This window comes from Typopeltis vanoorti, chromosome 12 (genome assembly GCF_054136105.1).
Source record: "Typopeltis vanoorti isolate ZY-2024b chromosome 12, IOZ_Tvanoo_1.0, whole genome shotgun sequence".
Classification (NCBI taxonomy): domain Eukaryota; kingdom Metazoa; phylum Arthropoda; class Arachnida; order Uropygi; family Thelyphonidae; genus Typopeltis; species Typopeltis vanoorti.
The window spans coordinates 136,240,049-136,261,017 of NC_143560.1; the positions used below are offsets into that span (position 1 = coordinate 136,240,049).

The 20,969-nt window shown below is 35.8% G+C and overlaps 1 protein-coding gene across 1 annotated transcript in view; it reads left to right on the top strand.

Annotated features, from left to right (window-relative positions):
- LOC150101245 (serine/threonine-protein kinase STK11-like) overlaps window positions 1–20,418 on the top strand; it is a 305,719-nt gene extending 285,301 nt beyond the window's left edge. Inside the window, exon 8 of the mRNA XM_090401375.1 lies at window positions 19,243–20,418. Coding sequence (XP_090257501.1) covers window positions 19,243–19,367 — 125 coding nt within the window. The 3' untranslated portion in view covers window positions 19,368–20,418. The remainder of the gene's footprint in view (window positions 1–19,242) is intronic.
- The last annotated feature ends 551 nt before the right edge of the window (window positions 20,419–20,969 follow it).

The window sequence follows — 20,969 nt, forward strand, 5'->3', positions numbered from 1 at the left end:
CACTTTATCTCGTTTTTTTTTAGACATTAATTTCCCACGTGATTAGGTTAGTACGTTTTTCAAGTGGTGCATTGGGCAGCAATTTCAGACAACTGTTTTATCAATGAACAAAGGTTTATTAAACTCATTAGCATGGTACAATTCAATTTCTAACATAATTCAATTCAATACTAAGAAAACATTTACAAAATAACATTAGCTTATCACGAGTAATTTGACTATGATCCTATATGGGTATTGCGATCATGCTGCCATAACAAATTCAACTCATACAATCATATGTATAATCCCAGATCTAATTAACACATTAGTTAACCCTATATTAGTCTGAATACGCTATACGCTGTAGCACCTTGACATATGTGATCAACTCACTCTATTTAACTATCCAAAACTATGTAGATTAAATTATCCTTTCACTATACTAACACATAACTTTGACATTTAAAACTTTCCTATACGTTACAATACACATGCATAATTCTCAAGACACATGAATTACTTATATAATATTAATATTAACAAGCATACTTTCATTATAATCAGTCATGTACTAAAGTCCTAGTATAAATTTCTTTAGTCTCTTCAACAGTTCAGTGATAGGATAATGATTACACTTACAGTCGATTTTCAGTTAACACGAGATTTTTATAGTACCTTTTTCTCTTGAGTTTTCTATATTGGCCTGTACCTTTTTTCAATTGAACTATCCTGGTATGATCTCTCCTATAATCAGTCACTCCTAAGTTCCTTTGGCATTAAACTGTGCTTATGCGATCTTTACTTTTCATACTTGAATTAAAAACACACTTTAGAATCATCTATACCATGGCTGTGAAATTCACCACGTGGACACCGACTTCTTTACAGATTTCCTTTTTTCGTAGTTGTCACTGGATGATGAAACATATAGACAATACCTTCTTTCCTTTGGCTAAATGGCATTCCGTGTTTTTTACCATAGGAAATACGGAATTGAAATGCCGCTCACTTTTGTTTCCTTGTTGTGATGACAGAGATAACTCCAATCCCACCACTCAGGAAAACCATGTGAATACCTATACGAAGGAGCTCGTGAAGAAAACTCCAGGAAAAAGCCTCGTGGGGTGTCTAAACCTGTTATACCTTGACCCCTACCAGCACCTTCTTTAATTTCTTTTCTCTGCCCCTTACTGGATTCGACTTCACCGACCAATTAGGGTGGTGTTTTCTGCCAAACATCCTGCGGTCGGCGAGCACATGTCGATGTCTTAATCCGGGAATTGACCCTGAGCGATAGTCTTTTGCTAGCGTAAGTTAATCCCCCTTCCAAAAATTTTCTAAGAATTTACTTAATATTTTAATCTCTAGCCTCTCGCATACAATTTCTTATGACTAATCCTTTCTGTCTTACTTAGCTAATTTTTTTTTTTTTATCACAACTGGAATATATTCCTTCTTTTATTATTTAGTTCAACAAACCCTTTTTGTTATATATTTTACTTGGATGCAAGAATGTTTTTCTTTCTTTAACTAATTTATGTATTAGCTCTTATACAGGGGTTTTATTTTATTTTCTCTTCATGTTACACCATGATAACTAAAAATTCCACATAGTGAAGGTATCAGGGTGTAACACTTTATCACCTCTTGGTCTGGCTCCCACTGATGAGACCTCAGTAAAAGTCGAAACATGGTGGTCTGGGTAGCGACCCTTCCCATAATGCATAGCATTATACATATCTGCAAAGGATGTGCTTTGCATTATGGGATAATAAGGCAAGTGATGTGAAGTCATTAGCTTCTTTATACGAGTTGCCCCAGTCCTGAAAATAGTTCAGGTGCATACTTGTTTGCTTAAACTTGGATAAATGATTAAACCAAGTATATAATTTCTTGGTAGCTTTAATTTATAGCTCTGTGAATAAGAAGGGTAGAGATCCTATTTTGTCTCAGAAGATTTTTTTCAAAAAATAGAGCAAGAGAATACATGGCTGAGGACACACATAAAATCTTATAAAACCTCTTACTATTCAATGATGGAAAAGTATTAACCGCACATGAAATTTTATAGTAGTTTTATGTTTCTTAAATTCTTGAGATTCCCATGATTGTTCCATGAAAAAATTCAGCAGAAGACATCTTAGTTTATTGAATGGCAATTCTTCAAACAACAATTTGTTTGAAAGACAAATGGTTGTTTTTTCAATCAACTTATTGATTGAAAAAACAATTCACTGATTTATTATTATTGTTATTATTCTATTAATATTATTAACCTTTCTCTAGACATATACCATGGAAAAGTCTAGAGAAACCTGTACTGTTTTTTATGACATTTCCAAGACATTTGAAAGGATCTGACATAGAGGTGTTCTTGGCAAATATTACCATTTTATTGTCTGCCTTCTATAATTGGATCTGCCTTCTATAATTGGATCACTATCTTTTTCTTGGTCGTTTTGTGGTTGATGTTTTCTCTTCTTCAGATTTTGCTACTCAAGCAGACATTCTTGAGGGCTCTGTTATCCACTCTCTTCCTTATATACATAAATGGCATTAACACTATATTGTTAATATACAAGTTAAACAGTAATGGCCCGAAAACAGACTCCCGAGGCACTCAACTAGTGACTTTCCTTTTCCCGGATATCGCTCCCCATACACAACTTGTTGATACCTATCAGATAGCCAGTCTCCAATCCAATGCACTAATCTAATATCCAACCCATCTGCTCTAATTTGACTATCAATTTATCATGAGGTACTCTATCAAAAGCCTTTGCTAAGTATATTATTGTGTATTATTACACCCTGATACCTTCACTATGCGGAATTTTCAGTTATCATGGTGTAACATGAAGAGAAAATAAAATAAAACCCCTGTATAAGAGCTAATGCATAAATTACTTAAAGAAAGAAAAATATTCTTGCATCCAAGTAAAATATATGTCAAAAAAGTGTTTGTTGAACTAAATAATAAAAGAAGGAATGTATTACAGTTGTGATATGAAAAAATTAGCTAAGTAAGACAGAAAGGATTAGTCATAAGAAATTGTATGTGAGAGGCTAGAGATTGAAATATCAAGTAAATTCATAGATAAATTTTGGAAGTGGGATTAATTTAAAGGCTAGCAAAAGAAAACAATAGACTATCGCTCAGGGTCAATTCCGGGATTTAGACATCGTCGCGTGCTCGCCGACCTCAGGATGATTAGCAGAAAAACGCCACCCTAATTGGTCGGTGAAGTCGAATCCAGTAAGGGGCGGAGAAAAGAAATTAAAGTAGGGGTCAAGGTATAAAAGGGTTAGAAACCCCACCCACGAGGCTTTTTTTCCCTCGGATAGTTTCTTCATGAGTTCCTTCGTATAGGTTTCACGTGATTTTCCTGAGTGGCGGGATTGGAGTTAATCTCCGTCATCACAACAAGGAAACAAAAGTGAGCGGGATTTCGATTCCATATTTCCTATGGTAAGAAACGAGGAATGCCATTTAGCCAAAGGAAAGAAGGTATTGTCTATGTGTTTCATCATCCAGTGACAACTACGAGAAAGAGAAATCTGTAAAGAAGTCGGTATCCACGTGGCGAGTTTCACAGCCATTGTATGGATGATTCTAAAAGTGTCCGTAATTCAAGTATGAAAAGTAAAGATTGCGTAAGCACAGTTTAATGCCAAAGGAATTTAGGAGAGATCGTACCAGGATAGCACAATCGGAAAAAAGGTAGAGGCCAATAGAAAACAGAAGAAAAAAAAGGTACTCTAAAAATCTCGTGTTAACTAAAAATCGTCTGTGATTGTAATCATTATTCTATTACTGAACTGTTGAAGAGACTAAGGAAAGTTACACTAGGACTTTAGTGCATGACTGATTATACTAAGAGTTTGCTTGTTTAATATTAATTGTATAGGTATGCATGTGTATTGTAACTTATAGGAAAGTTTTAAATGTCAAAATTACGTGTTAGCACAGTGAAAGGATAATTTAATCTACATAGTTTTGGATAGTTAAATAGAGTGATTTGATCACATATGTCCATGTGCCACAGCATATAGCGTATTCAGACTAATATAGGGTTAACTAACGTGTTAATTAGATCTGAGATTATACATATAATTGTATGAGTTGAATTTGTTATGGCGGCATGATCGCAATACCCATATAAGATCATAGCCAAATTACTTGTGATAAGCTAATGTTATTTTGTAAATGTATTCTATTCTTAGTATTGAATTGAATTATATTAAAAACCTTTGTTCATTGATAAAACAGTTGTCTGAAATTGCTGCCCAATGCACCACTTGAAAACGTACGAACCTAATCACGCGGCAGGGGAGAATATTTAAATGAGTAACGAGATAAAGTGTCACGACTGCAATATTGTTTCACATTCAGACATATTTTAGTAATTGCTCCTTGTTTTTGTATTTAATATCTCAAACATGTCCCAAAAGGCACAGTATAATATAAATATTAGGGACACCAAGGGGAGAAATTGCTTAAATATATGTATTTTAGGGTGATATCTCGTACATAGATAAAAGTAGAATATAGATAAGCAGAATTTCACTAAATAGAATAATAATCATAAAATGGGACACAACAGTAACCTTCTTCTCAGTCCAAGGATGCAGTCACTTTATTGTAATAAGTAAGTAGATTACTAAAACATGACCTCCCTTTAGCAAATCCATGCTGTCCACTGTCATATGGTATTATCTTAGATGGACAGCATGGTTTACTAAAGGGAGGTCATGTTTTAGTAATCTACTTACTTATTACAATAAAGTGACCGGTTCCTTGGCATACAGTAATAAGGAACTAAATTTTTGGAATTCTTTTGGTATAAGTGTCTTAGGCAACATTGCGAAGGAGGAAAATGACAAACAATAATTTTGGATTTCCTCATAGTTTGTTACTGAGATGGCATTCTCAACCTTAAGCATGGGACTGTGCCACAGGTTAACAAATTTGAAGGAAGATATATCAATAACGCATGAAAACTGGTAAGAAATATTTCTTAGTAGTATTGATAAATTGCATGACTCAAGTGGAAAAAATATTGCAATTTGGAGTAAAGCAGGTGACTCAGAAAATCAAATAGGCCAACGTCAGGTGAAAAAGAGATTGCAGAATAATTTAAGTAAAAGGTGGAGTACAATTGTATGAGGAATATGACTCATGCAAATAAAGTGAGAGAAGAAGACAGAATTGGAAAATACTAGTACTATAATCCAAGGAATTCTTTCATTATGTGGTTAGTAAGAAGAGAAATGATTGTGGACAAGTTGACCTTGTTAGATAGTTGGTTTTCAAGTAACCAGTGCAGATGAAGCTGTGTAATGATCAATTTATTAGTTTATTAATTTGTATGGCTATTTTTGTTTAGGAGTACCCCTTATTTATTAGTATTTCATCCTGGTAAAGCAGGTTTATTTCTAGAAGGATTGTGAGGCTGAAGGTTTAGAAGTGCATAAAGTGCATTTTATATACAAATACTCTGGATGTATTGGATTAGAGCTGAATGAGATTTCACCACATGTTTTAAGGGATGTGTTAGAGAAATGTAGTGCCATTGACCTGACTGTTTTATGAAAATTTTGAAACAAAAGTCCATAAAGAGTGTAAGGAAAGTAAAATACACCATTGCATAATGGTATGGTAGAATGGAGATGTCAAACAGCAGATCAGTTTGTATAACTTCTGTAGTTAAGATTTTGGAGAAGTTTATCGTTTTATAGTTTATTATAGTCATCAATGATTTGTTCTTGTAGATAAACTTATACGTTGGTAATACATAACTGTCAGATTTTAGGGAAAGACAACATATACTAAAATATTAATTAAAAAACTTTAATTAATGCTTCCTATATTTCGGTATGTTACATTACCATCTTCAGGGAACATAAAAATAATGATATGTGCATGCAGGCACTAACATTAAACAAATATGGCTGTTGAAAACTTGCTGACCATGCTTTGGACACCCGCCACAAAATACGCTGGAAGAAAGCAACTTTACAATACTGCAGCAAGCATAAATATGAGAGATTATTCATGGAATCAGCCTCAGCTCTAAAAAAACTTCCCAAGATTCAACAAATTTGGATGCATGAGACTGCCCCAAATATGGGAAGCTTGCATTCTAAGAACATCGTCATCCCTACAGCCAGCACCGGCACCTAATATTTTTCTTGTGTGTGTGATTAATGTTCGGTGCCTTTCCAAAAAAGTTGAATGATTGAAATGAACAATGAATGTACCATTCATTGTTTGTTTAAACTCTTATCTCATATTTTTTGACATCTTTTAGGTGCCTTTTCTTCTGCGGCGCCTGTGTATATTGCACACTTCGCACACGCCACCAGCCGGGCCTTCCTACAGCCAAGACAACCCAATTTTTCCCACTAGGGGGCACCTTTAGGACTCGAGGACTGACTTCAGTTGTTTTCTTCAGCCATATTTGTTTAGTGTTAGCAACTGTGTGCACATATCATTAATTTTATGTTCCCTGAAGATAGTAATATAACATTATCGAAATATAGGAAGTATTAATTAAAGTTTTTTAATTAATATTTTAGTATACGTTGTCTTCCTTAAAATCTGAATGGGCGAGGAAAGATTAGCAAAACAAGTGTTCTCTGCCAGGTTGGCAGCAAAACGGCTCAGAGGAAGACCAAGATATAGGTGGATTGATACGGTACAAAGTGCTTTAGACGATAGAAATATAAGATCTGATAATGTTGGAGTCTTGACAAGTAACAGACTGATTTGGAGGAAAATTGTAGATAGGAAGTTAATAATGAGGTAATTTTTTTCATGTAGTACTATCATATCCTGTACACCCCTTGAGGGTACATGGCAGGAATTTGATGATGATGATGTATATGTTGTCTTCCCTAAAATCTGACAGTTAGTCATTGATTTGTTAAGGGACACTATTGTTTCAGTAATGGTGGATGAGGGAAAGGCATACATTATCAGTTTTCTGGATTTACCAAAGAACAGGATGTCACATAAGTTGATACGTAAGTTACAACTTTAGGTTTAGATATAGTTTAGTGGACTGGATTTGAAATTGGATGTCTGAGAGAATATCTCCATAGAGCTCAATGATATTGTTACCAGATTGCAGGGAAATATTCAGTTGTGTGCAAATCATATGAAGCTGGAGAGAGCTTTAGCAATAACAACAGTGATGTGGCAGGATTTGAACAAGATGGAAAGATGGGTGAATGATTGAAGCTAATCAAAAAAATGCTGTAGTGAATTTGCTGTGGTGGAGCATGGTGGTTTTCTTCCATGATACTCTGTGGGTGGTGTCCAAAACATGGTCAGCCAAGCCTGAATGGCCATAGTTGTGTTTAACGATGTACGACTTGTGTTCCTCCAGGCGGATGGATGCTGATCTGCCTGTCTGTCCAAAGTACGCAAGCTTACAGGAACAGGGTACTTTGTAAACTCCTTGTGGTTTGTCTTTAACCAGGTTGCTGTATTTCTTGAAGTGTTTGTTTTTTATTTTTTGAAATTCTCTCTGTGCGGAAGTTTTTGAAATGTCAGAGAGAATCGACCAAAGTTCAGGGTTAAGAACGGTGGAGAGCTCTGTATGTAAGGAGCCAATGGCGGCGTTCGTCACTGCGAGGGCGGCACGAGTAGAGGCGATTTGCTCGTGTAGTAATGCTAGGCTGACACGTTTATATATACAGAGTGCTTTTTTGAAATGGAAATTGGTCTTCATTTTAACACATTTCGGTATCACTCTTGTATCCCGACATCTTTTTAGAAAGGCCAGCCTTTTAGTTGTCTAGATAGTCGTAGTTTTGATTGGCTCCTTACATACAGAGCTCTCCACTGTTCTTAACCCTGAACTTTGGTCGATTCTCTCTGACATTTTGGAAACTTCCGCACAGAGAGAATTTCAAAAAATAAAAAACAAACACGTCAAGAAATACAGCAACCTGGTTAAAGACAAACCACAAACACAAATTCAACCGCTCTAGACAGTAATTAACCTCTCTTCCAAAAGGCTCAACGAGGATGCCGTCAGTGCCCTTGGCCTCGGCCGTAATTTTGCCGTCGCCCTGAAAGAAGTGCCGGTGCTCGATGTAATGGTTAACGTCGAACGGGGGATCAGTCGCTTACCGTCGGAGGTAGCCAACAACATCAGACTCGACGTAGCCAACATCCTCGCTCACTCTTCGCCTCCAAAAAGTAACTTATCTTATGCTCAACACATAGCTCTCCAGAAACTACGCAAAGAAAAAAGTATTGTCATCCACAAACCCAATTCCCCACTCAGACCTATAGTAGATGCCACCAATGCACCTTGTTACAGACTGTCTAAACAGCTGGCCAACTCTCTGTCCCCCCTCACCGGAAATTCAGCTTCCTATATAAAAAACTCGACCCACTTTAAAGCCCTCACAGAAAATTTAACCTTAAACAATGCAGACATATTGGTAAGTTTGATATCTCCTCTTTGTTTACCAATATTCCCTTAACTGACACTTTATCTCTCTTAGAAAACGTTTTCCCCTCTGACATCTTAGATCTCTTTTCCTTTGCCATCAACTCTGGGTATTTCTCTTCGAATAACAAAATCTACAAGCAGATAGAAGTAAACGCCATGGGTTCCCCCCTCTCACCCCCCTTGCCAATTTCTATATGGAAGATTTCGAAAAAACGAGCCATAGACTCGGCCCCACTCAAACCTTCTATCTGGCTAAGATATGAAGATGATGTGTTCTCCATTTGGCCTCATGGCCCAGACACGTTAGACTCCTTCCTCGGTCATCTCAATAGCCTACATCCAAGAATCTAGTTTACTATGGAAAAGGAAAAGAACAATTGCTTACCCTTCCTAGACACCTTAGTCACACGCCTGCCCAATGATACACTTGCCTTCACTGTATACAGAAAACCCACACACACACAGGCAGATACATTCACAAACTCTCCCACCACCACCCCTCACAACAATATGGCATCATTAAAACCCTTACCAAGAGAGCCCACAATCTTTGTTCCAGTGGAACCACCCTCACTACTGAGCTTAACCACATACACAGAACTTTCCTCTCCAATGGCTACAGCAAACACAGTATCAAAAATATAATCAATTCCTCCCCCATTCCCCATCCCTCTCGTCAACAAGAATTTAAAAATGCCATCACCATACCCTACATCCAAGGCACTTCGGAAAAAATAGCCAAGATACTAAAAAAGTATAACCTACACACAGCATATAAGCCCTACCGCAAACTTGCTACCCTTATCCGTTCTACGAAAGATCAGCTCCCTCCTCTCTCTCTGCCTGGAGGAACACAAGTCGTACATCGTTAAACACAACTATGGCCATTCAGGCTTGGCTGACCATGTTTTGGACACCACCCACAGAGTATCATGGAAGAAAACCACCATGCTCCACCACAGCAAATTCAAGAAAGAGAGACTTTTCTTAGAAGCAGCAGCAGCTCTCAGAAACCAACCAAATCTTAACAAATACGGTTGCATTAAGCTTCCGAAGATTTGGGAAACACTCATCGCCAGAGGTCCCACCTTACATTCCAGGCCACCTACTACCGCCCTTAGAGGGCGCTCCACCTAGATAGGACTTTAGTGTCACCCACGTGGTTGGGCTTAGTATTGTAAGTTTTTGTGTGCATGTTACATTAATTGTTTTTGTAATCCCTGTAGATGTCCTAGTGACTAGGATGAAATATAGGAGTATTAAATTCTAATTTAATTCTTTTTGAGTGTTGTAAAAAATCCATTAAACCTCCGACATAATGTCCTCACAGCACTTAAGCCTCTACACAAGACATCAGATAATGCCATACTGTGGAGGATGTTGGTGTGCAGAAATAAATGTTAAAAGGCCTCGTATGGATTATTGTGAACAGATTTTGTCACTAGTTTTTCATGATAATGAGGATATGTTAGAAAGAGTTCAGAGAAGATTCACAAAGGTGGTCAGTGACATTGGAATGTGAGTATGAAGACAGATTGAAAGAATATAAATTGCAATGCTTCATAAATAGGAGGGAGGGGGACATATGATTGAAACATATAAGTTATTCTGGGGTTCTTATCAGGTTGACATGGAAGGAATTTTTCATAGAATGGGGACAGGGAACAAGGGACCATCCCTGGAAGAGGAGTGAGGAAAGGTTCTTTGCATAGAGAGGGGTTGGCAAGTGGAATGCATTGCCTGAGTGTTTTGTGGATGTAGACACATTGAATCATTTTAAGGCAGTTGGATGAGCTTTGTGTGATTGATAGCTGAGGTTTAAAAATAACGTGGTTAGTGGCGACTGTGTTTGCATTAGGGCTGCAATATTGCAAGTGCATGCAATTCATCTGCCTCTCATCAGTCAATGTCACTGGAGGATCTTAACTTGGATAGTACACCCTTGCAAAATCATTAACTTTACTATTTCATTTCTTCTCTTTCCTCTCTGCCATCAGCAACCTTTAAAGTTACCCTTTCATAATCATTTCTTCTTTTGCTTTTGCTCACATAGGACTGGGCAACTCATATATTGAAGCTAATGACTTCACAATGACTTCTGCATTACTTCAACCTTGGTATTACCTCTGGGTCTGGCTCCCACTGACGAGACTTCAATAAAGGTCGAAACTAGTCTGGGTAATGGCCTTCCCATAATGCATAGCATTATACATGTCCCTAAGGATATGTGTTTGGCATTATGGGATTCTAAGGCAAGTGATGTGAAGTCATTAGCTTCACTATATGAGTTGCCCAGTACTGAAAGTACTTCAGGTGCAAACTTTGTTTACTTATACTTTGGATAATGGATTAAACCAAGGTTATAATTTCCTGGTATCTTTAATTCACTTTCCCATCCACTTTACTAATATCCATGGCATTAACTCAAACATAAATGATGTTCACCACCACTTGCAGTCTTTCCGACCAGACATCCCATTTCTGACAGAAATCTAGATTAACTACATCTCCTACTGTCCATATCCAGTGCCCAAACTATGCACTTTGTGATTCATTTTGCCACAAGGGTAGTACCTATGCCTTGTTAAAATCTGACATAGCCTGCCATTGAATGGCTAATTTAGAATCCCCTGCTTTTGACATTCTCTGGCTCAAGGTTTCCTTGCTCTATTTAGTAGCATTCATTTGTTGCATTTACTGATCTCCAAACACTGATAACCATTCTGACTGCTTAGCATTTCTTTCCATGAAACTCGACCATCTGCAATCCAGTTATTAAAATAGTGAGGTCATCTTCTGGGGCAACTCCAACGTCTGCAGTTCCAACTGGCTCTCCTATTTCAACACTACAGACCAAATTGGATGAGAAGCAGAAGTCTTTGCCATAAGTAATGACCTAACACCAATTGTGCAATTACCTACTTGAATTCCCAATAACCCATTGCACTCTCCAAATACTCTGGATCTCTTTTTGACCAGTTCTCCTTCCAGATACATATGGAATTTCTATTCCTCTTTTCCTTAGTCTGAGTATTGTTTCTCATCTGACCCTAACACTTGCTGTGAACGAGTTACAGAAGCTATTCTCACTGGCATGAAGACCTTCATCCCCAATTCAAAGCATCATAATCATCCACTTCCCAAGCCCTGGTTCAACCAAAAGTGTACCAAGCAATCGAAGGAAAAACTTAGCTTATTGTAAGTGGCTTGCTTCAAGAACTCCAGCTTCATGATCTGCCTGCACCAGATCATGCAACATATGCAAATCAGTCATGAGTCAGTTCCAAATCTGATTTCATAAAGGCCATCAACAAAAAACTTGCATCCTGTCCAAATGAAAGTCATGCCCTCTGGTCTCTCACTAAGGCTGTTGGACAGAATTTCTGCATTTCCATCGTTCTCTCATCCTCCTGAAATCACTCTTTTCCTCAAACTCCTGCATTGATCTGAATCATCTGAATTTATAATGATATATATGTGTGTTTTCTTTATTATAACATATTAAGACTTTTATTTTTAACTTTTATTTATTTTATTTTAATTTTAATTTTTTAATTCCTTGGATTAGATCTATGTTTTCCTTCAAAGTTTTAATTTAAAACACTGAAATCCATACTTACTTGGATGACTTCTTCAGAGTTTATAAAAATGAACTAACAAATGTGCTTAAGGACTTTCAATCTCATATATGCTAGTCTCATATATGATTGTATGATACATTAATCAGGTATATTATCCTGGTAGAGTCACCGAAATTCTCATTTCCTGTAAATTATTGACCTAAATTTTGATACTGTACGATATGAGTAAGCAAACAAGTTAACTCTGAACTAATTTTCTAGGAGAAAGATGATTAGGAAAACAATTTTTTTAATTGACGGTCTTGTTGGCCGAGTCGTTAGCGTATCCGCTCTCCAGCCAAAAGGCTGCAAGTTCGAATCCCGCCGTAGGTATGGATGTTTATGATTATGATTATCTGTGAAAATACTGGTGGTGGTAGATGGTGTTGGTGTAATTGCTGTTTGTTGTAGTTGGTGGATTGAGTGGTGGAGACAGAGAGCTGTAGAGTAGGTGCCCTCCCTTGATTAGTCTTTGGACTCCCTGGTGGTGTCACATAATAATAATAATTATTATTATTATTATTATATATATAATAATAATATATAATAATAATTATTATTATTATATATTCTTTTTATTATGCCTTAATGATGCTTGTTTACAAAACAAATTTCTGTTTTTATATGTGGTTTCTATTCATGAAAGGTTGCAAGCCTATGGTACATTAATACCATGAATGGACTAAGGATTTTCATATTTATTTTCTATCATCATCAGCCATTTTCTGTCCACTGCTGGATGACGACCTCTCCAAAAGTCCTCCATTCATTCCTATCTTGAGCTTTTCTATGCCACCAACTTCCTACCATCTCTTTAATCACATCCTCACACCATCTCTTTGGTCTTCCTATAGCTCTCTTTCCATCTGTAGGACCATTCTGATATCAACTTTGTCCATTTTTGAGTGTTACTTTTTTGCAATATGACCTGCCCATTGCCATTTGGATCTTTTAATGGCTATTATAGTATAGTGCAGCGTTTCCCAAACTTTTCCTACAGTGGAACACTTCAGAAATCTTGAAATTTTCACGGAACACCTTGGTTATTTTGTAATATATTAATTGTTAATTTAGCTGGTTTTTTATTATTTAATTATTAATTAATAATTAATTAAACATCAATTAAACATAAACATCATTAAATTAATTTGTGCTGATTTTCATTGACATATTCCATTCTGATCACCAAAAATTTATAATATAAGTACTTACGAGTGAATGCAGACTTTTTCTCCTGTGTGCTGGTAATTTTCCCCTCCTTTTGTACATCCTGGAGATTATTACGTGACACCTCGAGGGTGTCGCGTAATAATCCTACGCAGGATTCGAACCCGCAACCTTTTGGCTGGAGAGCGGATACACTAACAACTCGGCCAACTAGGCCAGCATTTTGTTTATTAATTATCTTGGAAAAGGTAAAACAATAACAGGGAATATTATTCCGATCTTTTAACTAGACTAGATGAAAAAATTCATGAGAAAAGACCCAGCTTTCAGAAGGAAAAAATCATCTTTCATCAGGATAATGCACCTGCTCATGAAGTTGTTTTGGCAATGGGAAAATTAATGGATCTGCACTATGAATTGTTGGAACATCCACCCTATTCCCCAGATTTGGCTCCCAAAACTAAAACTCTTCCTCGCTGGTCAGTGTTTTTCTTCAAATCAAGAGGTGATTGCAGCTGTAAAGGAGTAATTAGCAGATCTTACTGAGAACCACTACAGGGATGGGATAATGCCACTGGGCATCACTGGAATAAATGTATTAGTCTTAAGGGAGATTATGCTGAAAAATGAAAATAATTTTGAAATTATAAATTCGTTTTTTCATTTTTAGGCCGAGAACTTTTCAGACCACCCTCATAATATATGTACTACTTTCACTTTCTTACTCTTCACTCTCGCCTCTTCTAACAATCCTTTACTGAAGTTATCATTAGTTAAGTCATTAGTATTCACTACAATTACGATCTCATTTACTTTTCTTTTTTGTTTTTGAATTGCTTGCATTATATTTTTAATTATTGCTTCTGGAAAACTCAGATTTATAACTTGCTCATCAACAGCATGTTTTATGATAGAGAGTTGCCATACGAAATAACATCCTTCGTTTTACAAAAAACGTTACTTATCTGATTTTCATTATTTACTGACTTACCTGATTCCATGCTTTGTTGTTTCTAATTTTGTTGTTTAATTTTGTTTTCCTATGTATGTTCATTCAAATGCCTCTTGACTTGTATTCAGTCTGATTTGTTAAGCATGTAACCATTAACAATTTGGAGTAAATTGCATATTTTTGTTTAATTAATAGCAATATTATTGTCTCAAAATATGGTATATTCAAATACGTTCATATAACTTAAAGTAAAAATTATCATGTACAGTCATTAAAAATGTGTTTTTTCAAAGCAATATATGTGTTCAAACCATTATTTCAACTGTTAAACCTATACCTGTTCTTGAGATTTGTACTGTAGGCAAGTTTATTTCCTAATTATCTTATTAAAATAGTCTGATTGAAATTATAACAAAGTTTATTATGGATCTTAAATACTGAATCACATTAACTACTAATTTTGTACACAAAACCAGTGTACAGATAGTAGGAAGCAGTATTTTTTTGTAGTAGTTGAATACAGGTCTCGTGAACTCAGTGACTTAGAGGTGTCATCATGGGCTGTCACATTGATGGTATTTCCATATGTGCCACTCAACTGGAGCATCCAAAATCAACAGTTGGTGATTTGATTAACAAGTGTAGATGTTCTGGCATAACTAGCAGAGGAAAACACACAGGGCAGTTACAGAAAATGACTGACAGGGATAGGTTGTGTTAAAACAGGTGGCATGCCAAAATCTCTACAATCAGCACAGACCATCTATGGTGAGTTCCAGAATGCCAGTAACACCATGGTGAGCACTAATACTCTACAAAAAGAACTCTATTGACTGGGTTTTCATGGAAGAGTGAACTCCAATTGAGTGCCATTGCCACTCAACTGGAGCATCCAAAATCAACAGTTGGTGATTTGATTAACAAGTGTAGATGTTCTGGCATCACTAGTGCAGGAAAACACACAGGGCGGTCACAGAAAATGACTGACAGGGACAGGTTGTGTTAAAACAGGTGGCATGCCAAAATCTCTACAATTGGCACAGACCATCTATGGTGAGTTCCAGAATGCCAGTAACAACATGGTGAGTACTAATAATCTACAAAAAGAACTCTGTTGACTGGGTTTTCATGGAAGAGTGGTATACAAGCCAAACATCACAACAGTGAATGAGCCAGCTCATCTGGCCTGGTTCAAAGAGCATGTGAACTGGACAAGTGACCAATGGAAAACTACTCTGGAGTGATGAATCAAGGTTCACTTGTTTAGTCTGATGGCAAGGTGTGAGTGTGGAGGAGTAATGGTGTGGGATGCATTCAGCTGGTTTGAAGCGGCACCACTTGTTGTTGTCCATGGTTCCATGAAGGTATCTCATTACTTTGATATTCTGAATAATGAAGTGCTGCCTACACTGTGGAGTTTTTAATGGAACAGACCTGTGTTACCATCATGACGACAATGCCCTCTGCCACAAAGCTGCAGCTGTTATGGAATGGTATGAAAAGATGGGTGTTAAACAACTGCCCTGGCCTGCTCTAAGTCCTGACCTTAACACCTGTGGGATGAATTGGAGTGGCGATTGAGGTGAAGAGCATCACATCCTCAATCTGTCGCTGAATTCAGTGCTGCTTTGATGGATGAATGGAGAGTGAAGAGCATCACATCCTCAATCTGTCGCTGAATTCAGTGCTGCTTTGATGGATGAATGGAGAGTGAAGAGCATCACATCCTCAATCTGTCGCTGAATTCAGTGCTGCTTTGATGGATGAATGGAGACAAATTCCACCTGATGTGTGCTGCACACTGGTAAAGAGTGCAGGAGATGACCAAAGCCAAAGGTGGACATACTTGATATTAGGGTTCACCTGCTGGTATCAGTTATAAATTACTAATGTGTCCAGACAATTAGTAATTTGTGGATAATGTAGTTTGGGGAGGGGACACAATTTCAATAACTAGTCATGAACTGCACACAGACGATTACTACAGTATGTACTCCTACTTATTGGTGGACTGAAATAAACAACTGCCATAGTTTTTCCTCCAGATTAGGTATATTGGTTTCTTCCTTCTCTATCTTTCTTCACACACACATATAGTGCATGTCATTCCTTTCAACTCAGTACACTGTAATTAAGGATATAGCAAGAATGCAGTCCTGCAAGCTGGTAGCTAGATAGTACAAGAGAGAAACATAATGGTTACTTGTCAGGAGACTACCCAACCACCCAGCAGATAATCCTATAGCCACATTCTTTGCCAGATCAGACATAGAGGGAGTTTGAGTAGAGCAATCTGCACAGAGAGCATTGGAAGCCATTCGTGAATAGAAAGTTTTTTCTACTTGGTCACAAAGTATATAACTGGACAAAAATGTACATTGTTTTAATCCTTTACCCAAGCTTCAGTAATATAAAGTTGGATCACTTGAGTAAATGATTAAACAAGAATATAATTTTTTGTGAAGTATAGTAGAATTTGCAACCAAGTAAAAATACTTTCTATAATGTTCTCGTCGAGAGTATTTTAATAAGATTTTGATACACAATTTTATTGCTTGTATATGGAAGATATGATTTCACCTTAGTATCTTCCTTGGTCTGACACCCACTGATTTTAATAATGTTCTTCTGGAATCTGTCTTGGAGGATTCCTCTACTGTCTGGATTTTGGGCAGAATGGTAGGCCTATGTGTGTGTGTGTGTTGGTGAGCATTGACCGTTTTGGGCTGAGGTTCAGGACAATATTTTGGATGGAGCCAAGAGATACACAAGAGATTTATTGAACTACATGAGAAAGTGGCCTTTTTAGGTCACTTGTAAGTTTTTAGAACTGAGAGGATATTGAAACTCTGAAATCCTCATTAAAGGTTGAAACCCGTCTGGGCAGTGATCCTTCCCATGATTTTTTGCATTATGGAATACTGAGGCAATTAAGGCAACAACTTTTATTTACCAGTAAATTAGTTGTAAAAATGCATAATGCACAAACTTTATTTGCTCATGCTTGGTGAGAAGGATTAAAATAAGACTAATTTCATGTAAAGCTTAATATGCATTCATGAATTTGACATTTCCTATGTGGGAGCCATATCCCTGATTCTCACCTCGCTTCATCTCCTTCTCATAAATCTTTTTTTTTAAAGCACTTTCAGATCTGCTTTACTTAAATTTATGGTTTCATTTTAAACTTGAAGGAGTCTGAAATGAAACTCATTACCACTTACATATATCAAAACCTAATATGTTATTTCTCACATAATCTTATATGACAGCTTCAGCACATTTTGGTTGTTAGAAGGTGGTTTGTTTTAGTCATTGTACATTAGCATAGTGTACCATGATAAGTTGTTTTTTTTAAAATAATGAATGATATTGGGTTTATTTGTACTAGTTTCTTGTTCTTATGAGCTTTAAATTTTATGAGGTTTAAGTGTGCTTATTTAATTGTTTTTAAAGATGATACGTCCCAAATGCATAACAGTGGTGGTAAAGCAAGACATTCTTAAGTCAATTTATCATGAGAGCTTTGTTTGATGCAGCATGTGTGATTTATTCTTTACAAAGGGTGAGTGAAAAATTTGTGGAAGAAAAATGAGGCTGTTGAGCATCGGAGACATTTTGAGAGAACTGAAGTGAGCCTGAACTTCAGTTTGATGACTGAATTTGATTGGAGCACAACTGAAAAACACCGTTAGGATCAGATGATGTGTTGGTATCATGCTATTATGGCTCCTTCTGAAGATTATATGCAGTATAGAGTGATCTGTTAATGGAAGAACAAGTTGCTTTGGTTGTCTATGTAGGAATCATATAAGAATAATGATGCCAAGAGTTTTACCTTATCTTTTGGCTGATGCCACAATTTCATCAGGATAAGTGAGAGGTGGCAGCATGGCAACACAGAAGTAGCACCTAAGGGTTCTAAATATAAACTGAGAAACTGTGTTTAGAATCTGCATCAGCTATGAAGCATGCCACAGACCTCAACTAGTTTGGCTGCATTAATTTGCTAAAGATCTGGGTGGCTCATTCTGAGCCTAGGTATACCCTGACTTTTTCCAAATTAACTTTATGATTATCTGTCCCTCAGAGGGATACCTTGTTAGGATATTAGTTCTTTTTTCAGTTACAATTTGAATTGTTCTACAACTATCTACTTGACTGCTATGTGCTTACCGCAGTTATAATTTGTGCTGTGGTTAGAAATACCAACAAAATATTAATAAATTCAATAAATTAATTATATTTTTTCTTGGTGTTGTTTATGCTGCAAAAGCACTGTTATGAATTGCCTTTATTTGAAAAAAAAAAAAAAACATATAAATATTACATGTATCATGATGGTAATTGAATTCAGATATTTTCCAAATGAAGAGTGTATGTGCTTTCAACTATGCTATGAAGGTGCTATAATTGCATGTATTCTCTAGCTGGTTTGCTTGCTATTCAGATGAGAAACTGCCATCAGTGGGATTCAAACTAAGATCTTTTCAGCTAAAGGGCAAATTTCATGAGTGATCTAGGGAGGCTCTATAACCACATTCTTTATTTAAAATCTATTTAAAACAGCATTGGAATTTATAATACCAAATCCCACAAGTAAATAACAGTTCCACCTAAGGAATAGCATAAATGGTGGATACTGCATAATCCTTCTTTGTTTGCTTGCGTTACTCTGAATTCTGACAAATATGCTAGAATTGCTCAAAAATTACTCACCCACTATATTATTTGCTTGTAAGTTGAAATATTTTTTTCTGTTATTTTCCCTTGGAAGTAAAAAATAGTGGCTGATGGAATGAATATTTTCATGGTTATATATACTGAAAAAACAGATTACTATGTGTAACCAGGAAAATTTATTCTTTGAATAATTAATTTCATTACATTAATAAATTTCATCATCTCTATTTAAATTACATCTCTGATTGATATTATTATTAATGTACAAAAAGCATAACTTGAATGTCATTAAAAACTAAACTAGTGTTTTCAAATGTCTATATTACTCTTATTGCAAGAGATTATTAATGAGGTATATGTTTTATTTCAGAGCTGCGTCGGTCTGATACTCCGCATGTTCCCAGTGAAAGACCAGTTGGTAATCGTATGAGAAGACAGTTACGATCCATCAGTAGCCTTGCCACCCACAGACTAAATCTGTGTAAACAATCCTGACATCCAAGTAGCTGCAGTTTTTCGATTTTAATCAAATTTTCTGGCAACCTTTATTTAAGGATAATAAAGCCAGTAATCAATCAACCTATCACATGGTCCTCCATCCTATTCTCTTGGATGCATGGGTGATATTCTCCTTCACCAAACCTGATAAATATCTTAAGGAGTCACATGGAGTGATGTTCCTACAATAAAAACTTAAGCCATTGCAATGGAAAGTAAAAAGGAAGTGGATGGATATCCTTCTTTTCTTCCTTAGTTGATATTGGTGCTATTAGTTAGTAGAGGATTTTTTGTGAAAGAGTTGGGGATTGTATTTTAATTACATTCAATGGAGTTGGTCTCTCTTCTCCAGCTTAGTCAAATTATCTCAAACAGTTTCAGGCCAAAGTTTGTACAGGTGATTCAGAATGATGCAGCATACAGATATTTCCATTTGAAGATTTTAGTGTTGAAATGAATATATATCAAAGCAAGACTTGTTAGCAAGACAAAACAGTTCCAGTAATGTGATCTGAGATGCATTTGAAATGTTATTCCAACAAAAATAGATGTTTATAAATCACATATTTAAAATACCATTTGTTGACTTTAAATTTCAAGTCTAAGCAGAGAAGGCAGAATTACATATTTTGAACATGTGCTCTTAAAGAATTTTAATATATATATATATGTATGTGTGTGTGTGTGTGTGTGTGTGTGTGAGAGAGAGAGAGAGAGATTTGTGACTTTAATCATAACAAACCTGTTTTTAATTATGCAAATTTTTCCTTTCATAACTTCAAGCAACAAATGTTTTAAAATTTCAGAATTTTGTATATATTTATCAAATTGCAAAGTGTTTATATAATTTTTTAAAAGTACTAGTATAACTATTGGATAAATGTACAAAATATTCTCCTGTAAGAAAAATATTAAGTAATTTATAATGTTATATGACCATTTAATTTCACTGTATTACAATTTCTGAGAATAGTTATTGTATATATTGTATATTTGGAGAAAAATTCCTCATCTTTAGAGGATTTTTTCCAAACATTCCATCCTATCTTAATATCATCAAGATTTTTTTTTGCTTTTGAGACTTGTAAAAAAATTATCTTTTTTCAGTTAAGTGTGATAGTCACTTCTTGCCATCATTTTGCATTTTAATAATTTTTTATTCTCTCTTTTCCTCTTTCTCAACAGAGTATCCATGAAGTCTTGAATACCTTTATTTTAAGAAGGGTTGAGATCCTCTCTGCCAAATGAGGTGGTATTTCTCTTTGGAATACCATCAAGGTTGATAAAATAAAGAAAAGTTTTTTATTTTAAGATAGCAAATTACTAATCATATTGATGTTTGAGCATAAAAATGTATTTTTTTTATTTTTTATTTATTTATTTTTTTTTATAAAAAAAGATTCCAAAATTATATAGTTTATCTTTTGATGTCCTTGCATTATGCCAGTTTATATATGAACTGACTTCATGTTGCAGGATAGATGCTAGTGGCATGAGAAAAAGGCATGGATTTAGCTGTTGTGCACATGTATGAAAACAAACTCACTCAAAATCAGCAATTTTAGTAACTCTAAAATTAAATTTTATAATTAAAAAATA